This window comes from Epinephelus moara, chromosome 3, assembly GCF_006386435.1.
Source record: "Epinephelus moara isolate mb chromosome 3, YSFRI_EMoa_1.0, whole genome shotgun sequence".
Taxonomy (NCBI): Eukaryota; Metazoa; Chordata; class Actinopteri; order Perciformes; family Serranidae; genus Epinephelus; species Epinephelus moara.
Window position 1 is genome coordinate 41,913,408 of NC_065508.1, and position 17,421 is coordinate 41,930,828.

Genomic DNA, 17,421 nt, shown 5'->3' on the forward strand with positions numbered 1-17,421 from the left:
ATGAGGGTTTTGCGTGTTTCAAGGTTTGCAGCATGGTGAGTTTGGAGAGAAAGCGCAAAGTGAAATTCTACCCTATGGAATTAGAGGTGTTGGTAGATGAGGCCAATAAACACTTAAATGTAGATGAGGCCAATAAACACTTAAATGAGCTACAGCAAAGAAACCTGACTGTCTCACAAAGGAATGTTATATGGGAAGAAATCTGTGAAAAAGTAAATGCTGTTGGTAAAACGATGCGAACAGTGGATGAAGTGAAAAAAAGATATCAAGGCATCAGAAGAAGAACAAAAGAAAAATTGGCTTATAATAAAACGTCTGCAAATTAAACAGGTGGGGGCACAGTAAGATGAGATGCCTCTTGCCAACAGCCAGGGACCGGAGAGGGAGGAGAGGAGCGCACGGCGGGCAAGTTCCACCTGCGTAAACGGAAACACAAATAATACACTCAACTGTCACGTTTAAGTTTTCTTATATTGGCTATGGATATTAATTTTCTGTTAAATAGGCTATACGATAAAGAACTGTTTAGTTTTGTTTTTTTGCCACGATAAATATTAGAGCTATAGCCTAATATATTTTGTGACTAAAACAATGTGTCTTTAATATGATTTTGCGTGGCTCAACATAGACGTTAATGAGGCTGTGTATTTCGTTTGATAATTGTGTTTGGAATCCAGAAAGTGATTTCAATCATCTTTTTTTCAGTGAATGTTGATTTGCTTAACTTTGCAATGCTCTGCAGTTTATTGGGTCACACTAGCACTCGTATTCTAATCTACAGCATATGTTTACTCAAGGTGTATTTCTGCATTACATATCATTGAATGAAAATAGAAAACTAAATGCATATACCAAACAGCTCACAAGAAGTGACTTCAAATGAGATTGCTATGTGTCTGCACCCCCACGGGGTCTGCCCATTGGTCCGACAGCCCATTGGTCCGACATTCCTTTCTTCCGACCATATTAAACCCATTGTTCCAAAGTCCCGTTGTTCCGAAATCATCATGATGCCCTAGGGTTATGGTCTGGTTAGGTTTAGGCACAAAAACCACTTGGTTAGGGTTAGGAAAAGATCATGGTGTGGGTTAAAATGAAAAAGAAAGTGGCAAACACATACGCTGTGAGCCTGCTTCGCCTCAAGCCTTTCCCAGCTGACCCAGAGCCAGCGCACCATCAAGGCAGAAATACGCCCGCCGGGAGCCATTCCCAGAGTTAATAACAGGAGGTTATGGTGTTTCATTCTGTCCTCTCTATGACATTTGTATCTCGACCAGTAGCCTACTTTTGTTGTGTTGCTGATCCTCTATGGTACACAAATACAGTATAGTCTAGTATAATCACATATCGGAACAGCGTAGCCAGGTGGGAAATGTAGGATTATCATACCAGAGACTTAATATTATCGTATTTTGAAGGAAATTATCATACAACCGTCATAACCAAAATAACAATCCTACTGATGCGCTATAGGCAATTATACAACAGTTAGTTCCGACTGAGTTTGACTGGACGAGAGGCATTCCGTGAGTGCTGATATAGAGTATAACATCACTGGGACATGGAACAGCAAAATCACTCCGCTCACAGGTGTTATAAATATAAATACAACCGTTAATTAACCAACTGTCACACTCGCTACATTGACGCAAACTGACACTATAGCGTTACACCAAGAAGATGGATATTTTCCCCCAAATTACATTTGAATTAAATTATGAGTGGTCGTCAGGAGAGGACGAGGAAAAGGAAAGCAGGGACTCTTCTGTGCAGACCTCCAGGTGTGTTTGAATCCAGCCGTGCCAACATCCAGGTTTGCCAGCGTTTCATCAGCCGAACTGGACGAAGTTACACAGTTGCAGATCAATGTAAATACAAAGTAGCTTGTGAGTTCCTGGCGTGTGTGCTGCGTTGCCTGGCAACGGACTGGGGGAACTTTGTTTTCGCGGAGCTACATAACATACTTAAATAATTTATTTCATCACCTTTTGTTAACATTTCCTTACTCAGCATTGCTGTTTAAGCTGTTGTTGAACTGCTGTATAAAAGCAATATCACACTCAAGGTTGTGATGTTGTACTGTATATCGTCACGGCTGTGATTCGGTCATAGGAAATCACAGCCGTTGCGATATACAGTACAACATCATGACCTCGAGTGTGATATTGCTTAAATATAGTCACTCTAGTGTTTACTTTTTTTCCCATTTTCCTTGCATGCTAAGCAAAGTGTGATTGGCTGGAAACATGTCACATGGGAACAGATGCCTTCAGGGCTCACAAAAAAAAAAACTCCGGCATACTGATTACAACCACACATTCATAAAATGGTCAAATTATCGTACATTTGGCCTTTTTTGGGATTATTGATCGTATATCATACAGAGGGCCCTATTATCGTACAAATACAATAATTATCGTATTTCCAAATTTGCAGCCTCCACACGCAGCGGTTGTTAGCCAAAGCGTTAGCTTCCATTAACCGGAAGTAGTTGTCACTCCGACTGGTCCAACAAGAAACCAGTGCTTGCAAAAGAAAAAAACTTGGCTTCCGGAGAGATGAAAATATTGGAAGTGCATGAAAGGCCCGTTATCCGTTTTTGCCATTTTCCATTTAAACAGAAAATCGGAAATCGGAAAACGAGTTGTTATCCGTTTTTTCATTTTGGTTCTGGAAACAAATACTGAAAAAACAAGTCATTATTTTGTTTTTTCATATTTGGTTTTATTTTGAAAAACAAATGAACGAATGATACACAGATTTTAACGGTACTACTACTCTTATCGGTACTGGTTATCAATCCGGTATTTTAACGGTACTCTTATTGATACTTTTTGAGGAAGAAATAAACAAATTAAGAACATAAATTGATTTATTTTCTCAATTCTCATTATGCAACAAAATAGTTTTTTAACAAAACATTTTACTATTTACAACTTGAAATGTAAAATACATAAAATAATAGTGTTGTCACGGTACCAAAATTGGGACCCACGGTACGATACCAGTGAAAGTATCACGGTTCTGAGTAGTATCACAATACCACAGCAAAAATTAGGCAGATGTGCCTTTTGTCATTTATAAAAAGATAAATCACTTTTCTATAATACATCAATGATATTTCAATGGAATAAATTACTTATTGACTTATACATACTTCAAAAACAGCATCAATAAGTGATTAACATAGGGGGGGATCAAAATAAAATAAATAAATAAAATAAAAATCAACCCTGACAAGTAAAGAACAGTGCCTTCATAAGTAAAGAACAGTCCGTAAAGTGCGCTGAGGTTTGAAATGTGAACGGCTCGTTTCCCCTCTGACACGTCACATACCTGTGTGCCGCCACGGCTCGGCTGTTCAGGTACTTCTGGACAGCCATGACATCAACAAAGAGGAAAATATTGGACCTGGAGCCAGGCTTCTCCATCGCCGGTAAGCCATTACACAGCGTGTTCCTGAATGATTTCTTTTACTTGCACAACACTATTTTTAGTCGCAAATGCAGTAAAATGTTCGCACTGTAGAGCTCTGGAAAACAAGTCACTGTAGCATATATAAACAAATCTAGCCTACAAGTAAAAATATTAGGGATTCTAGGTATGTTAGGTACCAAAGACTATAAAAATGGGACCCATTGCCTCCCTGCTCGGCACTCAGCATCAGGGGTTGGAATTGGGGGTTAGTTCACCACATGATTCCCGAGCGCAGCACCGCTGCTGCTCACCGCTCCCTCAGGGGATGGGTCAAATGCGGAGAACAAATTTCACACACTCAGGTGTGTGACAATCAGTGGAACTTTACCTTTACCTTTACCTATTCTAGTTATTTTATATGGTGATGTAACATTAATCACTATGGATATATAGACCAGAGGGGGGGGAAATCCCACGCACCCAACCCAGGCTATAATTATGGTTATATTCATGTATTAAGAAGTATCTGAAAAATACACAAATAAAATCCCAAATATGAAACCCTATTTAGTAAATTGGGTTGCAAAATAGCTAATGGTTATTAACTCCACGTGTTGGCTGCTAGCATAATATTACAAACCTGGACTGGACGTAGATAAACTAGCTGTGCTAGGGCAGTCAAACACTGTACATCTTTCTGTCTGAATATGATGCACTTTCGCAAGGTGTCTGCGTCAACTCTTGTAATGTAAAGCCACACTTTTGACCGTTTGGCTCTCTCCGCCATCGTTATCTATCTAAAGGTAGGCTACGAGCTTGAGTTGGTGTATGCACTGTCTTGTGTGTGTGTGTGTGTGTGTCACTGGAACACCGGGCGACTATTTGGAAATATATGGTATGTGACAATAATCATATGTGTATAATAACAGTAGAAGTGTGACTAATGATAACAGCAGGAGGCATCTGGCAGGACCACGGCAGCTCTTGTAGGCTGAAATCAAGATGATCATATTAACCAGTGCGCAATCATCAGACACGAGATAACAGTGCACAAAAAATAAATAAATAAATACATGGCCGTTCTCGTATTCCGTACTGGACAGCTATGTTGTCTATGTAATAATACGTCGGTTATGCTCAGGTATTGAATCAAATGTGTTTTAAGACATTTTTGCTTAGTTCACCTTATTGTCTATTTGTCTCATCGTGTTTCATGGACACGGCGATGTGAATAGCGCTGTTTCAGCTCATTTCTACTCACTTTTGAGGACTTCCGGGTCTGTTTTCCTCTGCTGAAGGAAACCATGGCGACACGAAATGCAGGTACCTTATTGGTGTAGCGCGATCACGTGACGGCCGTGCCACCACTCGCGTACCAAATCTCATTACGCTCAGGTGGAACAGATCATTACGCTCAAACGGAACAAGTGCCGAATTACGACCCCAATCACAGGACTCTTGCGGGGTTATGAGCTACGAACTCCCGCTGATTAGCTGAACATGTATCGATCTTTTTTATGAAGTAAAGATCGTGTAGTCCCCAGATGTCGGAGTGGAAATCAGTTTCTGTGAGACTTTTTCTGATTCACCTTACGGCCTAGCAGCCAGGGTGAGCGAGACAGATCTCTCGTCTTCAAGGAGAATAGCGAAAATTATGATACAATGACGGATAATTGACGGAGTTGGTGAGATAAATGTGCAAGATAAGGTTTATCTTGTTAAAAAAAAAAAATGCGACTGCTCCAGTACCGATAGGAGAACCGTTAAGGTCAGAGCTTATGAATACTGCGTTCTTAAAGAATGTAGCTCCGGGGCTCGTTCAGTACTGGGGCTCGGTACCCATCCCTAGTGCCAAGTGCATGGAAACCTAATAAACCTGGCCATCCGGCGCGACATGACATTTAGGACTTCAGACTTCAGACAGTTTTGTCATTGCAGGTATTGCATGACTCCTTCTCGTGGCTGGCTCCAAATCTGCTCTGAGTTCCTTCAACAGTTCCAAAATGGCAATGCTGGATAGGCGACATGTTTTAATGATTGAGAAAACAAGGAAGACTCCAAGGCACTCTCAGTTGAACAAAGTTAAAAAGCCTTTATTTTAATGGCTTGGTAACATTTCCCTTAAAAAAAAAAAAAAAAACTCTGACGCGTTTCGGCAATTAAGCCTTCATCAGGGAGTCAAACAGTTCTCAACAGGAAGGAGAGTTTCTTAAAGCGTAAGTCCACCTATCAGAAACCTCCACCTGGCAGGAGTGCTGGTCAGGTGACAATTGTCATTACAGAGATAAGTATCATACAATTCCTGACCTTGACCTTCTATATTCATGTTTGACCTTCTTGAGAATTGTATGATACTTATCTCTGACTGTGTTGTAAGGATGACATCTGCTGGATGCTTTTATGAAAGATTCCCTTCCAAAGAGCACCTCAACAAAACTTGTCTTGAGTCCAGGAAGCGCTCCTAGACTGACATTTTATGTTTTAATGATTGTTTCCTCATTCATTCCAAAAATGTTCACACGAGGGTGAAAAATGCGTTCTCTGCGTCTTCTTTCATCGTTTCGATGTCTCCTTCTTGCAACAATAACCGCAGCAATGTGTGTGCAATTACGCATAAAACCATTTGCACCTCTCTTTGACACGTTAAATATAGATGTAGTTTCTATTTGCAAAATTGATTTTAGGTTTGATAAATCACTTTGCGTGTGCTTAATTAATATATTTACATTTTCTCCTCCCAGCTCACGCACAATTGCGTGTAAACGCCCCATATTGCATATTCATTGCAGCAAACTAACTAGATACAGACGCGCTATTTTGCACCTTTGAAAGACACAACCCTTAGTGCGCACTGTTAGTAAATCAGTTTGTACAATTTTTTGCGTGTGCAAGGAGTTGCACACCTTTTTATACACGTAAACCTTTAGTAGATCTGGCCCTTAGTGTTTTTGCCATGTAGTGGGAAATGTTATGACTGAGAATTGTTGTTAATTTTACATTTTATCTGCTTTAGTGAACACAGTAAGACCTAAGCCCAATCACATTTCTACCCCTTAAATCTTCCACTTATCCATATTGAATGCCCTCGTTTGCGAGATAACCCTTGATGAGGGAAGTGAGAAATATTAGTGTAGAGATCATTCCTTAAGGCTCATTCGAGATGAGCCAGGCCTGCACAGATTTGATCACCGGCGATCGGCACACAATGCATGCCAGTTAGTTTTGTGTCAGACCCATATATCAGTTTGTTCTCAGTCTCCAGTTGTTTTAATTATGATAGATTGATTTATTAAAATGCTTTACCGGTGATCTATAGTTTATGTTCATGGTTTATCCTCCATTTTACATCTATTATCATATAAATCAGCATCATATCAGTTTGACCTGTCCCCTCAACTACAGAGGCTATATAAATTGTGTTTGGTTAATATTTTCAGAGGAAAAAAAATACAAGACAACAGCTTTCATTAAAGATCAGTCAGATACAGTCAGGGCTTCACATCTGTACAGATGTTAGTTTAAGAATCCTCACATCCCACTGACGACCAGTCTCTGTGTTGCTAAATGGGCCCTACTTCAATAATTAAAACAGTCCAGTGTTAATATACAGCAGACTACATATACTTTTGATTTTTGTTGAATTTCAGAGATTTAAATTGTATTTGTCTAATTTGGAGGTTTGCAGGTGTGACTGATGGTGAAGTTTAGTTGTCAGAGACTAGATACATTCATCATAAACTATACAGAGGCTACTGTATATTAACATGAGAGTGTTTTAGTTATTTAAGTATTTAACATCACAAAGACTTGTGGTCAGTGGGATGTGAGGATTCTTAAGATAACATCTGTACAGATGTGAAGCCCTGACTATATCTGACTGAGCCTTAATGAAAGCTGTTTTCTTGTATAAAATATGAAACTTAAAGTCAGACAAAATTTATTTAGCCTGTGTAGTTGAGGGGACAGGTCTGCTCTGCAGCAGCAAACTGATATGATGCTGATTCACATGAAAATCAAAATGCAGGTTGAACCATGAACATAAATTACAGATCGCCTGTAAAGCATTTTCATAAATCAGCCTATTCTAACTAAAACAACTTGAGACTGAAAACAAACTGATAAATGAGTCTGATTATATTTTAATAATTCGACATCACACGGGACAGGATGTAGCCAAAGTGTTTCTGTGACTTCCTGTACACACTGAAGGTTGCTGGAAACTGTCCGACTTGACTGCAGCTTTTTGTCACCGCCTCCTGCTGCAGCTGCCTGCTCTTGTCTACTTTCCAGGCGAGGCGCAGTTCATCTCGACTGAAGAGACAAGGAATTGCGCACCCTCCTTGTTCTCGCAAACGAAGAGGTCATTAACCGTCAGATGACAGGAACGGTGAAGAACAGGCCGACTTACGAGAGAATTGCCGAAGGACTGACCAGCCGCGGCTTCCCTCCCACATCACTGTTTACATCACACGCTGAGCACCACGTTTTATTACTTGCTCACGCCCCATATTGCCCCGAAAAAAGGCGCATTCTGTATAAACAAAAGTAGGTAGGCGGCATTTTGCCGCAATCACCGATTTTGTTTTTATTCTGTCAATGCTGAAAGAAGACTGATTGGGCTTTCCTGCAAATCTGCATAATTCCTGTTTAAAAAGGACTTCTGATACACCATTTCATGCAAATCTGCGTGGCCGACGTGCAGGCATACGTCACACGTAATAGCGACGCAAGATACCGGTAGTCATTCAGGTTTGAAAATGCCGGCTCCAGCTCTTGTGTTGTGGCGTGTGCTATGTTTTTTCTTCTCCGTCTGATGAATCAACGGAGAAGAAATGCTGAAAACAGGAGGCACCTTACGACGTCTTGTAGTTCTGATCGATTTTGTTCGGGTAAGTCGATTTGTTTAAATATTTTGACGCTATGTTCAACCGAGTTGCTGATGAGTTTACGCTAGTCCAACCATCTGTTGTTTGTATAGCCTACATTCCGATCATACAGTAACAAATTGTTTTCCAAAACTTGCCGACGTTGCTGACTTCGCAAGGTGTTTCATCTACTACTTCGTTGTAAGTGTGGGTCGGGGCTCCCTTGGAATCTAGGGCGGGTTTTAAGATTGGGAAACCACTTCCACTACCTCAATTCTGTTTTTGGACACCACTAGCCTAAACGTGAATGCGTTCAACCAAGTGCAAGTGGGTATTTCTAGGGGAAGTGTGGGTATCGGGACAGGCCCCTAAATGTCCTGTGGAAGTATACTAAATGTATTTTTCTTTATCTCATTATAAATTTTAGAATTTTCAGGATGTTTTTAATCAAATATTATCTAAATGTTGTCCGGAGCAGCACAAATCTGAACATACAGCCGTTGTTGTGTTAAGGTGTTGAGTTTTCCTGTAACTGCTTAGTTAACAGCCTCTATCTTCCATTAGACCTGAACAGAGATCTGGTGTTTACTACTGTTCGTTCTACTCTTTCTTTCTCATCTATTTTGTCTTTTTTTCCTACTGTCTTTTGTCTTCTGAGATTTCCATTTTTTCTGCTCAATGCTATAACTTGTCTTTGTCCCCTCTGTCCTCTCTTTCTGTCTTTCCTTTTGACATTTGTACCTGTGCTCTGCCTAATCTGCATGCAACCTTCCTCTGCTGCCCTCTGGCATCTGTCAGCTATCATATGATCAGGTAACTACTGCGACTGCTTTGGCCTTTGTTTCTGCCTCCTTGTCTGTCCTTCTTGTGCATTTTCTGCCCGACACCCTGAGACTGATTGCTCCCTTTTGTTTACTGTACTTGCTTACCTCTCTTTTATCAATGTACATTCTATTCAATGTATGTATTATTTTATGTGTATAAGTATCTTAAGGGCCCAGTATGGTATCATCATTTCTTAATTGCATGGTTTAATGACGCAGTTTGAATCTTGTAATGGTTTGCATTTGTGTGTGCTGTATCAGGTGGAGAATGAGCGGGATGCAGAACTGTAACCCAGAACAGATAATGCTGAGCGCTGTGACATGTCAGTCCAGTCGGGACGTAAACATCATGAAGGAGAAGCTCATTTTCTCAGGTGCAGCTTTGACTACATTCACACCTGGAAATAAATGTTTCAGGTTGTAACTGGACATAGTAAACATACAATCCTATGGAAGTATAGCCATTAGGCTTTGAGGTATTTAACTCTCACATCAACTCATGCGGTCTGCACACATAGTGCAAAGCACAAAGCCAGTAACCATTTTTTCCCACTCTAAGATGAGGTCTGTTCAAATATAAATGGTAAAAGGATTAGCATTTGCCTTTCTTGTCTTCTGCCCACTCAAACTACCACATTCACCCCATTCATACACACACATTCATACACTGGTGGGCGAGGCTACCATATGAGGTGCGACTCGCAACTCAGTTGGACATTCACACAACGATGGCACAGCCATCATAAGTAATCTGGGCTTCAGGATCTTACCTAAGGATACTTAGGATGCTTTCACACCTGTAGTTGGGTTCAGTTGGTCGCTCCAGAGGGAAGAAAATGATACATTGTTGTATTTTAGTTTTGGTTGGGTTCCTGTTCACTATGACTTTTTGCAAACAAACCAAGAGGAGTAAACATGAAGTTGTAGTGACCGAGAGGAAACTCTCTGATTGGACAGTTTTGGTGTTTGTCATCCGACATCATCAGTGCATCATCAGGACCCATTTTGGAAAATTAAATTCTGGTGACTGACAGAAGTTTTTGCAGCAGCACTTTAATGCTTCTAATGTGTTTTTATTTATGTTGTTTGATTTCGAAAAGAGCTCATAGAGAAATAACTGATTGTAAGCATTATTAGACGGCTATTATTAGACTGCAAATCAATGGCATGTTTTGAATAAAGATTAACATGGAGACAGGATGAAAAGAAGGCATCTTGTACAGTAATGATTCAGGGCTTAATACTATAGGATTACTGTCACGCACTTTTTAATGGACTTAATGAACAGGCAAAGTACATGGAGGCAGATACAATGGTGGCAGTTTGAACAGCTTTTTAATCAGGGAAAATACCCTCACTGACTTGCATATGTTCATATATTAATGCTGACATGTTTATATGTATGCATTAGCATAAATAGAAAGTGATCAGTTTTGAGGATGTGGACAGATGTCACGATTAGTAGATATATTTATTATTGGTTTTGCTGTTGCTAAAATCAGATATCTGCTATCAAAAAAATCCTGTGGTTGGTCTGTTTTCTTTCACATCACAAATGAACACCACCAGTCTGTTTGGAAGTAGAAAAAGACCTACCTTTTTTAGCAGTCTTGGTTCGGTTGTTAAGTCTGCACCAGGGTTGAGCTGACAGCTTTCACACCAGCCCAAACGAATTGTACTAACCACGCAAATGGACTTGAGTTCAATTTAACCAAATTGAACAGGTAAGGTGTGAAAGCACCCTCAGACATTCAGACCGGAGGGGCTGGTGATCAAACCACAGATCTTCCAACAAGTGGACGACCTGCTGTAACTCCTGAGCCACAGCTGCCCAATTTAAATAAATACTATACATAATACACAACATCCGTTCCCTCCAGTGTGTTCTGATAAACTTCCACAATGCAGTCTTACCTGGCACTTGGATACTGTTTGCAGTTACCAGAAATACATCTCACAAATAGGCACATGTTGCTGCAGACCCAGTGACTTTCACACCCAGATCTAACAAGGCCATGCATGGCAGATTTAAGGGTGCCAAAATTGGAAATATGGTGGCTTTTATACTTACATGGACACTTTAAGTGAAGTGTAAATAGTGCACCTATTTACATATGGTCAATAAAACAAAGATCTGATGATATAGTTAAATGCCAGTCGTTCCAATCAAATCAAGTATATCAACATATGTTCAATGTGTTCATGAACGAGTGTTATAGCATTGTCAAGACATTGTTTTAATCATAATAATTCTTTGTCATCTTTTTCAGAACTCAACAATGGGCTCAGCAGTACAGAGGAGTTTTCTATGTATCCTCAAAATGGTTATGTCAGATAATCTCACGGAGGCCTCAGCTGCTGAACAAAACACACTGCTACAGCTGGCAATTCTTGGATGTTAGTTTGACTTCAGAGCTTTACTGACTGAATATTATTTTCTTGTCAGAAGAAAAAGGAGCCCAGTAGTAAAGCTGATCTATTAGTCATCTTACCCTAGATGTTATGCCAGCATAAATACTAAATCTTGTCTACAGCATGGACAGTGAAAGTTTCCTCTATTTAACTTTTATTAAATTTTTATTACATTTTATTGTTAAATCAGTTTTTAAAATATCACATTATTCACTTGCTTATGTGCAAGTTATATGTCACATATGTATGTATTTAATATAACTGTGTATGAATTTTTCCATAGTACTGCAGAAGCCAGTATTAGCCCTTTTTCTCCAAAATAGTTCACCAGTTACCTTTAAAGCTTCTGTAAGGGGTCATTTTCTTATTGTTGCTCTAAACTTTTACGCAAAAGTTCAGAAATCCTCACAAGGGAAATATGGCTTGCCTGTGTCTATGTTGTCAACTCTTAAGAGGTCAGCTCCCCAATGAACAAATGTCTCAAAAACATGACTCAGATGATATATCCTCCTGAACTGAATCCCATGACCATGTGAAACAGGAATTTGTGTTTCTCTGTTTTCAAAATAGTTGTTTGAATTATAATTTTAAAACAACATCATATCACTTTTAATGTGGAGTCAAGACTTCCTCTCACTCAACATTATTACCAGCTAAATTTAGTGATGTGTGTACTGATCCAGTTGGTTTGTGCGAGTGACCTCAGAAGTGGAGGAAAAAGGGGCTTGTAGTGTTCTGTCTCACCCAGGTGCCCCCCTCTACTAGACTCTTTGGGTAATACTCCTCTGATCATGAGCACGCATTCCCACACTTAGGAAAGCATAAACTTAACTGGCCAATCAGGATCTGCCTACCAAAAAATACACATGGACCTCACAGTGTATAAGGAGTCAGATTCCCACATCTGACATCCTTTTTCTCTTTAGCAGCGGTGAGTAGCACACTAGGCATCCTCCTCCATGGATGGAGTTACTGCTCCAAGAACCTCATCAGTGCCTCGGCGCAGTCTAAGCAGAGAGCGATGTTCAGTGGCCACCAGCCTGCTAGGCCTGCCTGGCCTGCCCAAGTGTAGACACCAGCAGACACTTGAGGGGTGAGCAGGAGTTCGAGATTGATGACGTCAAGACCCCGGCTCCAATTGCCACACTCTACTGTGTGTCGAGTGCCTAGGAAGCACAAACAATGCTTGGATACCATTCCCCTGGTTCACCCTGAGATACTAAGGGTCCCCAAAACACCTGTTGCAGGGAACACTGCACGGACAAAGACTCCTATGTCACAGTGTTCACAGAATGTGTCCCTGACGGGGTGGGGAAGGACCTGCTTGGGGAGAGCGGTAGGTGGTAGGCCTGTGTGAGATAGAACAAATGTTATGATATTGTAATCCTAGTTCTGTTAGCACAGGCCGCACCCTCTACCTAGGGGCTCTTTCGCTCTTACGCTGCTCAGTGTGCAGAATGTAAATGTGTGAATTTACCTCCCTATATACTGATGTGTCCACATGTATTCAGATAGGCACATCCTGATTGGCCGGCTAAGTTTGTGCTTTCCTCGGTGTGCGAATGCGGGCCTGTGATCGGAGTAGTATTACCCAAAGAGTTTAGTAGAGGGTGTCGCCTGTGTTAATTGAACTAAGGTTACAATATTGTAACCTTCGTTCTGTATTGTAAACTTATGTAAATATGAGTTGTTTTTATTTTTTTTTCAGTGGTTTGGACATATCAATTGTATATTTTCTGTTGTCATGTATTATCATTATGACTGATTACGCGTTAAAGATAGGTTAGAGCCTCCCTGAAAACGTATTTTCTTGCCGTTTCATGGGATAAGGGGGGTTTAGGATGTTTTGAGAGTATCTTCTTGTAAATGTTCTTATCTTTTTTCCGCCTCCACTGTTTCATGCCAGGATTGATTTATAGTCTTACTAGTTATTACAATTTTCACATGGCTGCCTTTTTTAAAATAATGGAATGGTAGAATACAAAGTGTAGGGTTAGAAAGTACATATGGAATCCAAACCCTAACCCCTCAGAATATGTAGTGTAGAATTTTTTTTTTTATCTTTAGTTTAATAATAGGGTTACATTCATCAAATAAAAACTGCACTTTTAGCGGCAAACATGTTCAATAAAAATGATCTTTCTCTTTGGAAATGTGCAGTTTGTCTTTTGTGAAAGATTTGTAACAAAGAAATATTCAAAATGGTAAATATTCAAAATGGAAGTAAAAATATTATCTTACAACAGATCAGAAAACAGAGCTACTTTGACAGTAGCTTTGCCATGCATTCTACAAGCATTCCTAGTAGTTAAGACAAAAATGAATGTGATGTTCTAGTGTGGTTTTGTGAGTGGCAGTGCCAGTTGGTTGCTCGGCCAAGTCAGTCCACCTCAAACCCCTCACTGCAGTGTGCAATTCGGGGCTGTGCTTAACATGGGTGGGGACAAACACTGAGTCACTGTGTTAGCAATTCTGATTGCATTAGCTGTTAGTTAGCTAGCTGGCTGCTACCCCACTTTTCCTCTCCGTCTTACTCCCAGCCTATGAGACTACTTTTGCCATTTTGTGCTGACTGAATTAAAGTTGCTAGAGCCACTAACTGAAGGTCAGTCTCCAGAGCTGCTGTCTTCTCCCCTCCTAGCTAAGTAGTCTCATAGATGAGAGTGAGGCAGAGCAACCATGGGGTGCAGTATGGTCTGTCCCTGGGCCCTTGCTTGACTCATCTGTCTGGCTATATCCCACAGCTGAGGTACATTTTAGTTTTGATTTATTTGCACGACAATAAAAAAAAAAAAAAAAAAAAGATATATGCAGAAGAAGTAATTTCAGTGCTGGGGAGGAAAGAAGCCTAAACAGTTTATTCAAAGTCCTCCCCTATTCAAATAACAGAAAAAAGTGACATTACTTAACAAAACAACACAAAATAAGAAACAAACAAATAAACAAGGAACACATAACACAAAGAAATATATATAGGCTACTAACCAGAAAACCGACAGTAATTAAAACACAATGAAAAAGAAAAGATAACTAACACACAAAGAAAAAACTAGAGAAAGAAAATATTAATAACCAAAAGCTAAAAGATTCAAGATGAAATACAAAATTTGGTAAAGGGTGACCTAAAAGCTGAAGAGGAATATTTCAGAGACATATTCAATGAATTCCAATTTTTTATGTTATTTTTTGTTGTTGTATGCGAGTGAATGTTCGAAAATAAGAAAAAAAAATTATGACATATATCTGAGAGATCTTGTCTTCAATTTATGTATCGAAACACAAACAAGCATGTTTGAGAAACATTTACCTCATCCATAGGCAGCAATAGATATCTTTTAAACAAAAGCACAGAGCAATCTTGTCTATTAGAATGAGAAATCATTCTAAAAATCTCTTTTGGATTCCAAATAGTTTGGTAGGATATGAAGGATATGTAGCAGCCCAAACAATATTGCAATAGTTGAAATGTGGAAAAATGAGACTATAACTGAGACTATTTTTTTATATATAGACAATGATTCATTACAGATTATGATTTTATTTATATTACTGTAGTAATATGCTTCCAAGGTTGTAGTGTTCATAATTTAGTACTTCATATAGAATTGATGTCAACTTTCAGGTTGAGCCATTGAGTGAGTCAAACGGGAAGGGTGATGCTTAACATGGGTGGGGTTACACATAGCCTTCGCCCACTTTTAGCACTGCCCTGAACTGCACATGGCAGAAAGGGATACTTGACCACTTTTGTCCAGACCAAATATCTCTACAACTACTGGGTGGATTTGATATACTGTCCAACCTGTGGTCTCTCGACGAGGATGAATCCTGATGACTTGGTGATCCTCTGACTTCTCTAGCGCCATCATGAGTGATATTTGTAGTTTTGAATGAAATGTCTCTACAAGCATTGGATGGATTGCTATTTGGTACAAACTTGTAGGATATATATGTCCATGAACTCTAATAACTTATATGATCCTCTGACTTTTCATCTGCCATCATCCTCAGGTCAACATTTCAATGTGTCCAGCACTGTGGTTTATGACCAAATACCTGCAGAACTGATGACATTCTCATCAGCATCAGCTGTTCTTTGGGGTTAGTGCTAAAAAGCAAATGTTAGTATGCTAACATGCTAAAATAAGATGGTGCATATTGGCATTTTAACTGTAAACATGTTAACATGATGATACTAGCATCTAGCTCAAGACACCACTGGTCCTATTTTAGCCTTACAGACCTGCTAGCTGTAGACCCTCAGTCTTACCAAGATTTTTACCAAGCAGAGAAAAATGGTTTGTTTGCTTATTTAAATAACATAATTAATTTGCTCTGGGCATCACCCAACCTATTTGGCAGGTGAGTTGAGGGTCCTGTTTCCTCATATGGTTCTGGGATGAGTTTGCAATTGCTGGTGTGGACCCAAGTAGCCTTTCTTGCAACCTTTACAGCTGTATCAGAGGAAAGCAGCACCTGGAACAGACCATGATATCACCTCAGCTCCCAGTGACACCTTATGTGGTCCTTAATGAGTACCCAGTCTCCTGGCTTTAGGTTATGAAGCACTGCTGTGGCTGCAAATGGCAAGGCACTTTTCACCTGTGAATGCAATGCTGACAGGTTGGCACAATATCTTAACATCTCATCATCACATGAGGTTGTAGTTGGAAGAGAATGCCTAACTCTACCTATTCCAATTTGGGGGGATCTCCAGAACAGAATTTCAAATGGGCTAAGGCCATGTTTGTTTCTTTCTTACCTCCATGCGTATGTGGAAAAGCACTAATGGGAGCGCTTTTACCCAAGAGAGACAAGTTTTATCACAACATTGAGCTAGTTTTACTTTGATGATACCATTTTCTTGCTCTACAGCACCAGCATTCTGTGAGTGGTATGAGCAAAGATGACATATGTCAAAACCCACATAATGTAAAAACCTCTGACAAGGCTTGACTTACAAATAGTGGTCCATTATTACTGCTGATCACAGTTGGAATGCCCCACCTAGGAATGATTTTAGTTAATGGAGCTTTAGCCATTGCACTGGCATCTTGTTTAGCGGAAGGAAAACTTCAACCCACTTACTGAACATGTCAACAAAACAGGACTATTTATTTCCTTCACATGGAATTGGTTCAATGAAATCCATCATAAACTGATCAAATCGTTTATCAAATGGTTAATAGCAGTGTAAGTTTAAGTTTATTCACTTTATTAATCCCCCTGAGGGGAAATTCAATGTTTTCACTCTTGCTTGTCAATTACACACAGGTCTGAAAGACACACACATGCACAAACAGGACCTATACATGCACAAAGTGGAGAGATCTCAGAGTGAGGGGGCTGCCCTTTGGTCAGGTGCCCCGAGCAGTTGGGGGGTTCGGTGCCTTGCTCAAGGGCACCTCGGCAGTGCCCAGGAGGTGAACTGGCACCTCTCCAGCCACCAGTCCACGCTCCATATTTTGGTCCGGACGGGGACTCGAACAGGTGACCCTCCGGTTCCCAACCCAAGTCCCTATGGAGTGAGCTACTGCTGAGCTAATCCCCCCCTTTGGCCACGTGATAACTCCAAGAGAATGTGGCAAACATGGTTTTTCATCAGGGTCCCACACTGACTCATTAAATGTAGCACCACATTTTGACCAGAGAGCATGTTCCTGTGGAGTAGATTGGAGAACAGAAACATCAGCTTAAGGATCAATTTCAGTATGTGTGTTCAGCAATGGGCAACCTGGGGTGAATTTTAAACCAGAGACAGCAGCACCTTCAGCAGTGTGGGAATTATCCAGGAATTTTTATTGGGAGCAATTCTCCACATCTTGAGGTCATGACCTTACATTTTGTAGGGGGAACTTTCCTGTATTGATAAACCTGTTTTATGGGGAGCGCTCTCCTTTACA

The 17,421-nt window shown here is 40.2% G+C and overlaps 1 protein-coding gene across 6 annotated transcripts in view; it reads left to right on the top strand.

Moving 5' to 3' along the window:
• The window catches only part of gdpd5a (glycerophosphodiester phosphodiesterase domain containing 5a), a 157,267-nt gene extending 143,596 nt beyond the window's left edge, over positions 1 to 13,671 (top strand). For 3 of the 6 annotated variants that reach the window (XM_050035685.1, XM_050035686.1, XM_050035710.1), the window contains 4 exons: positions 9,081 to 9,095; positions 9,368 to 9,480; positions 11,377 to 11,416; positions 12,362 to 13,671. In XM_050035685.1, the coding sequence (XP_049891642.1) occupies positions 9,081 to 9,095; positions 9,368 to 9,480; positions 11,377 to 11,416; positions 12,362 to 12,404 (211 nt within the window). In that variant the 3' untranslated portion in view covers positions 12,405 to 13,671. Of the gene's footprint in view, positions 1 to 9,080; positions 9,096 to 9,367; positions 9,481 to 11,376 lie in introns of all 6 variants that reach the window. The other 3 variants (XM_050035692.1, XM_050035701.1, XM_050035688.1) reach the window with 2 other exon arrangements.
• Positions 13,672 to 17,421: the final 3,750 nt, after the last annotated feature.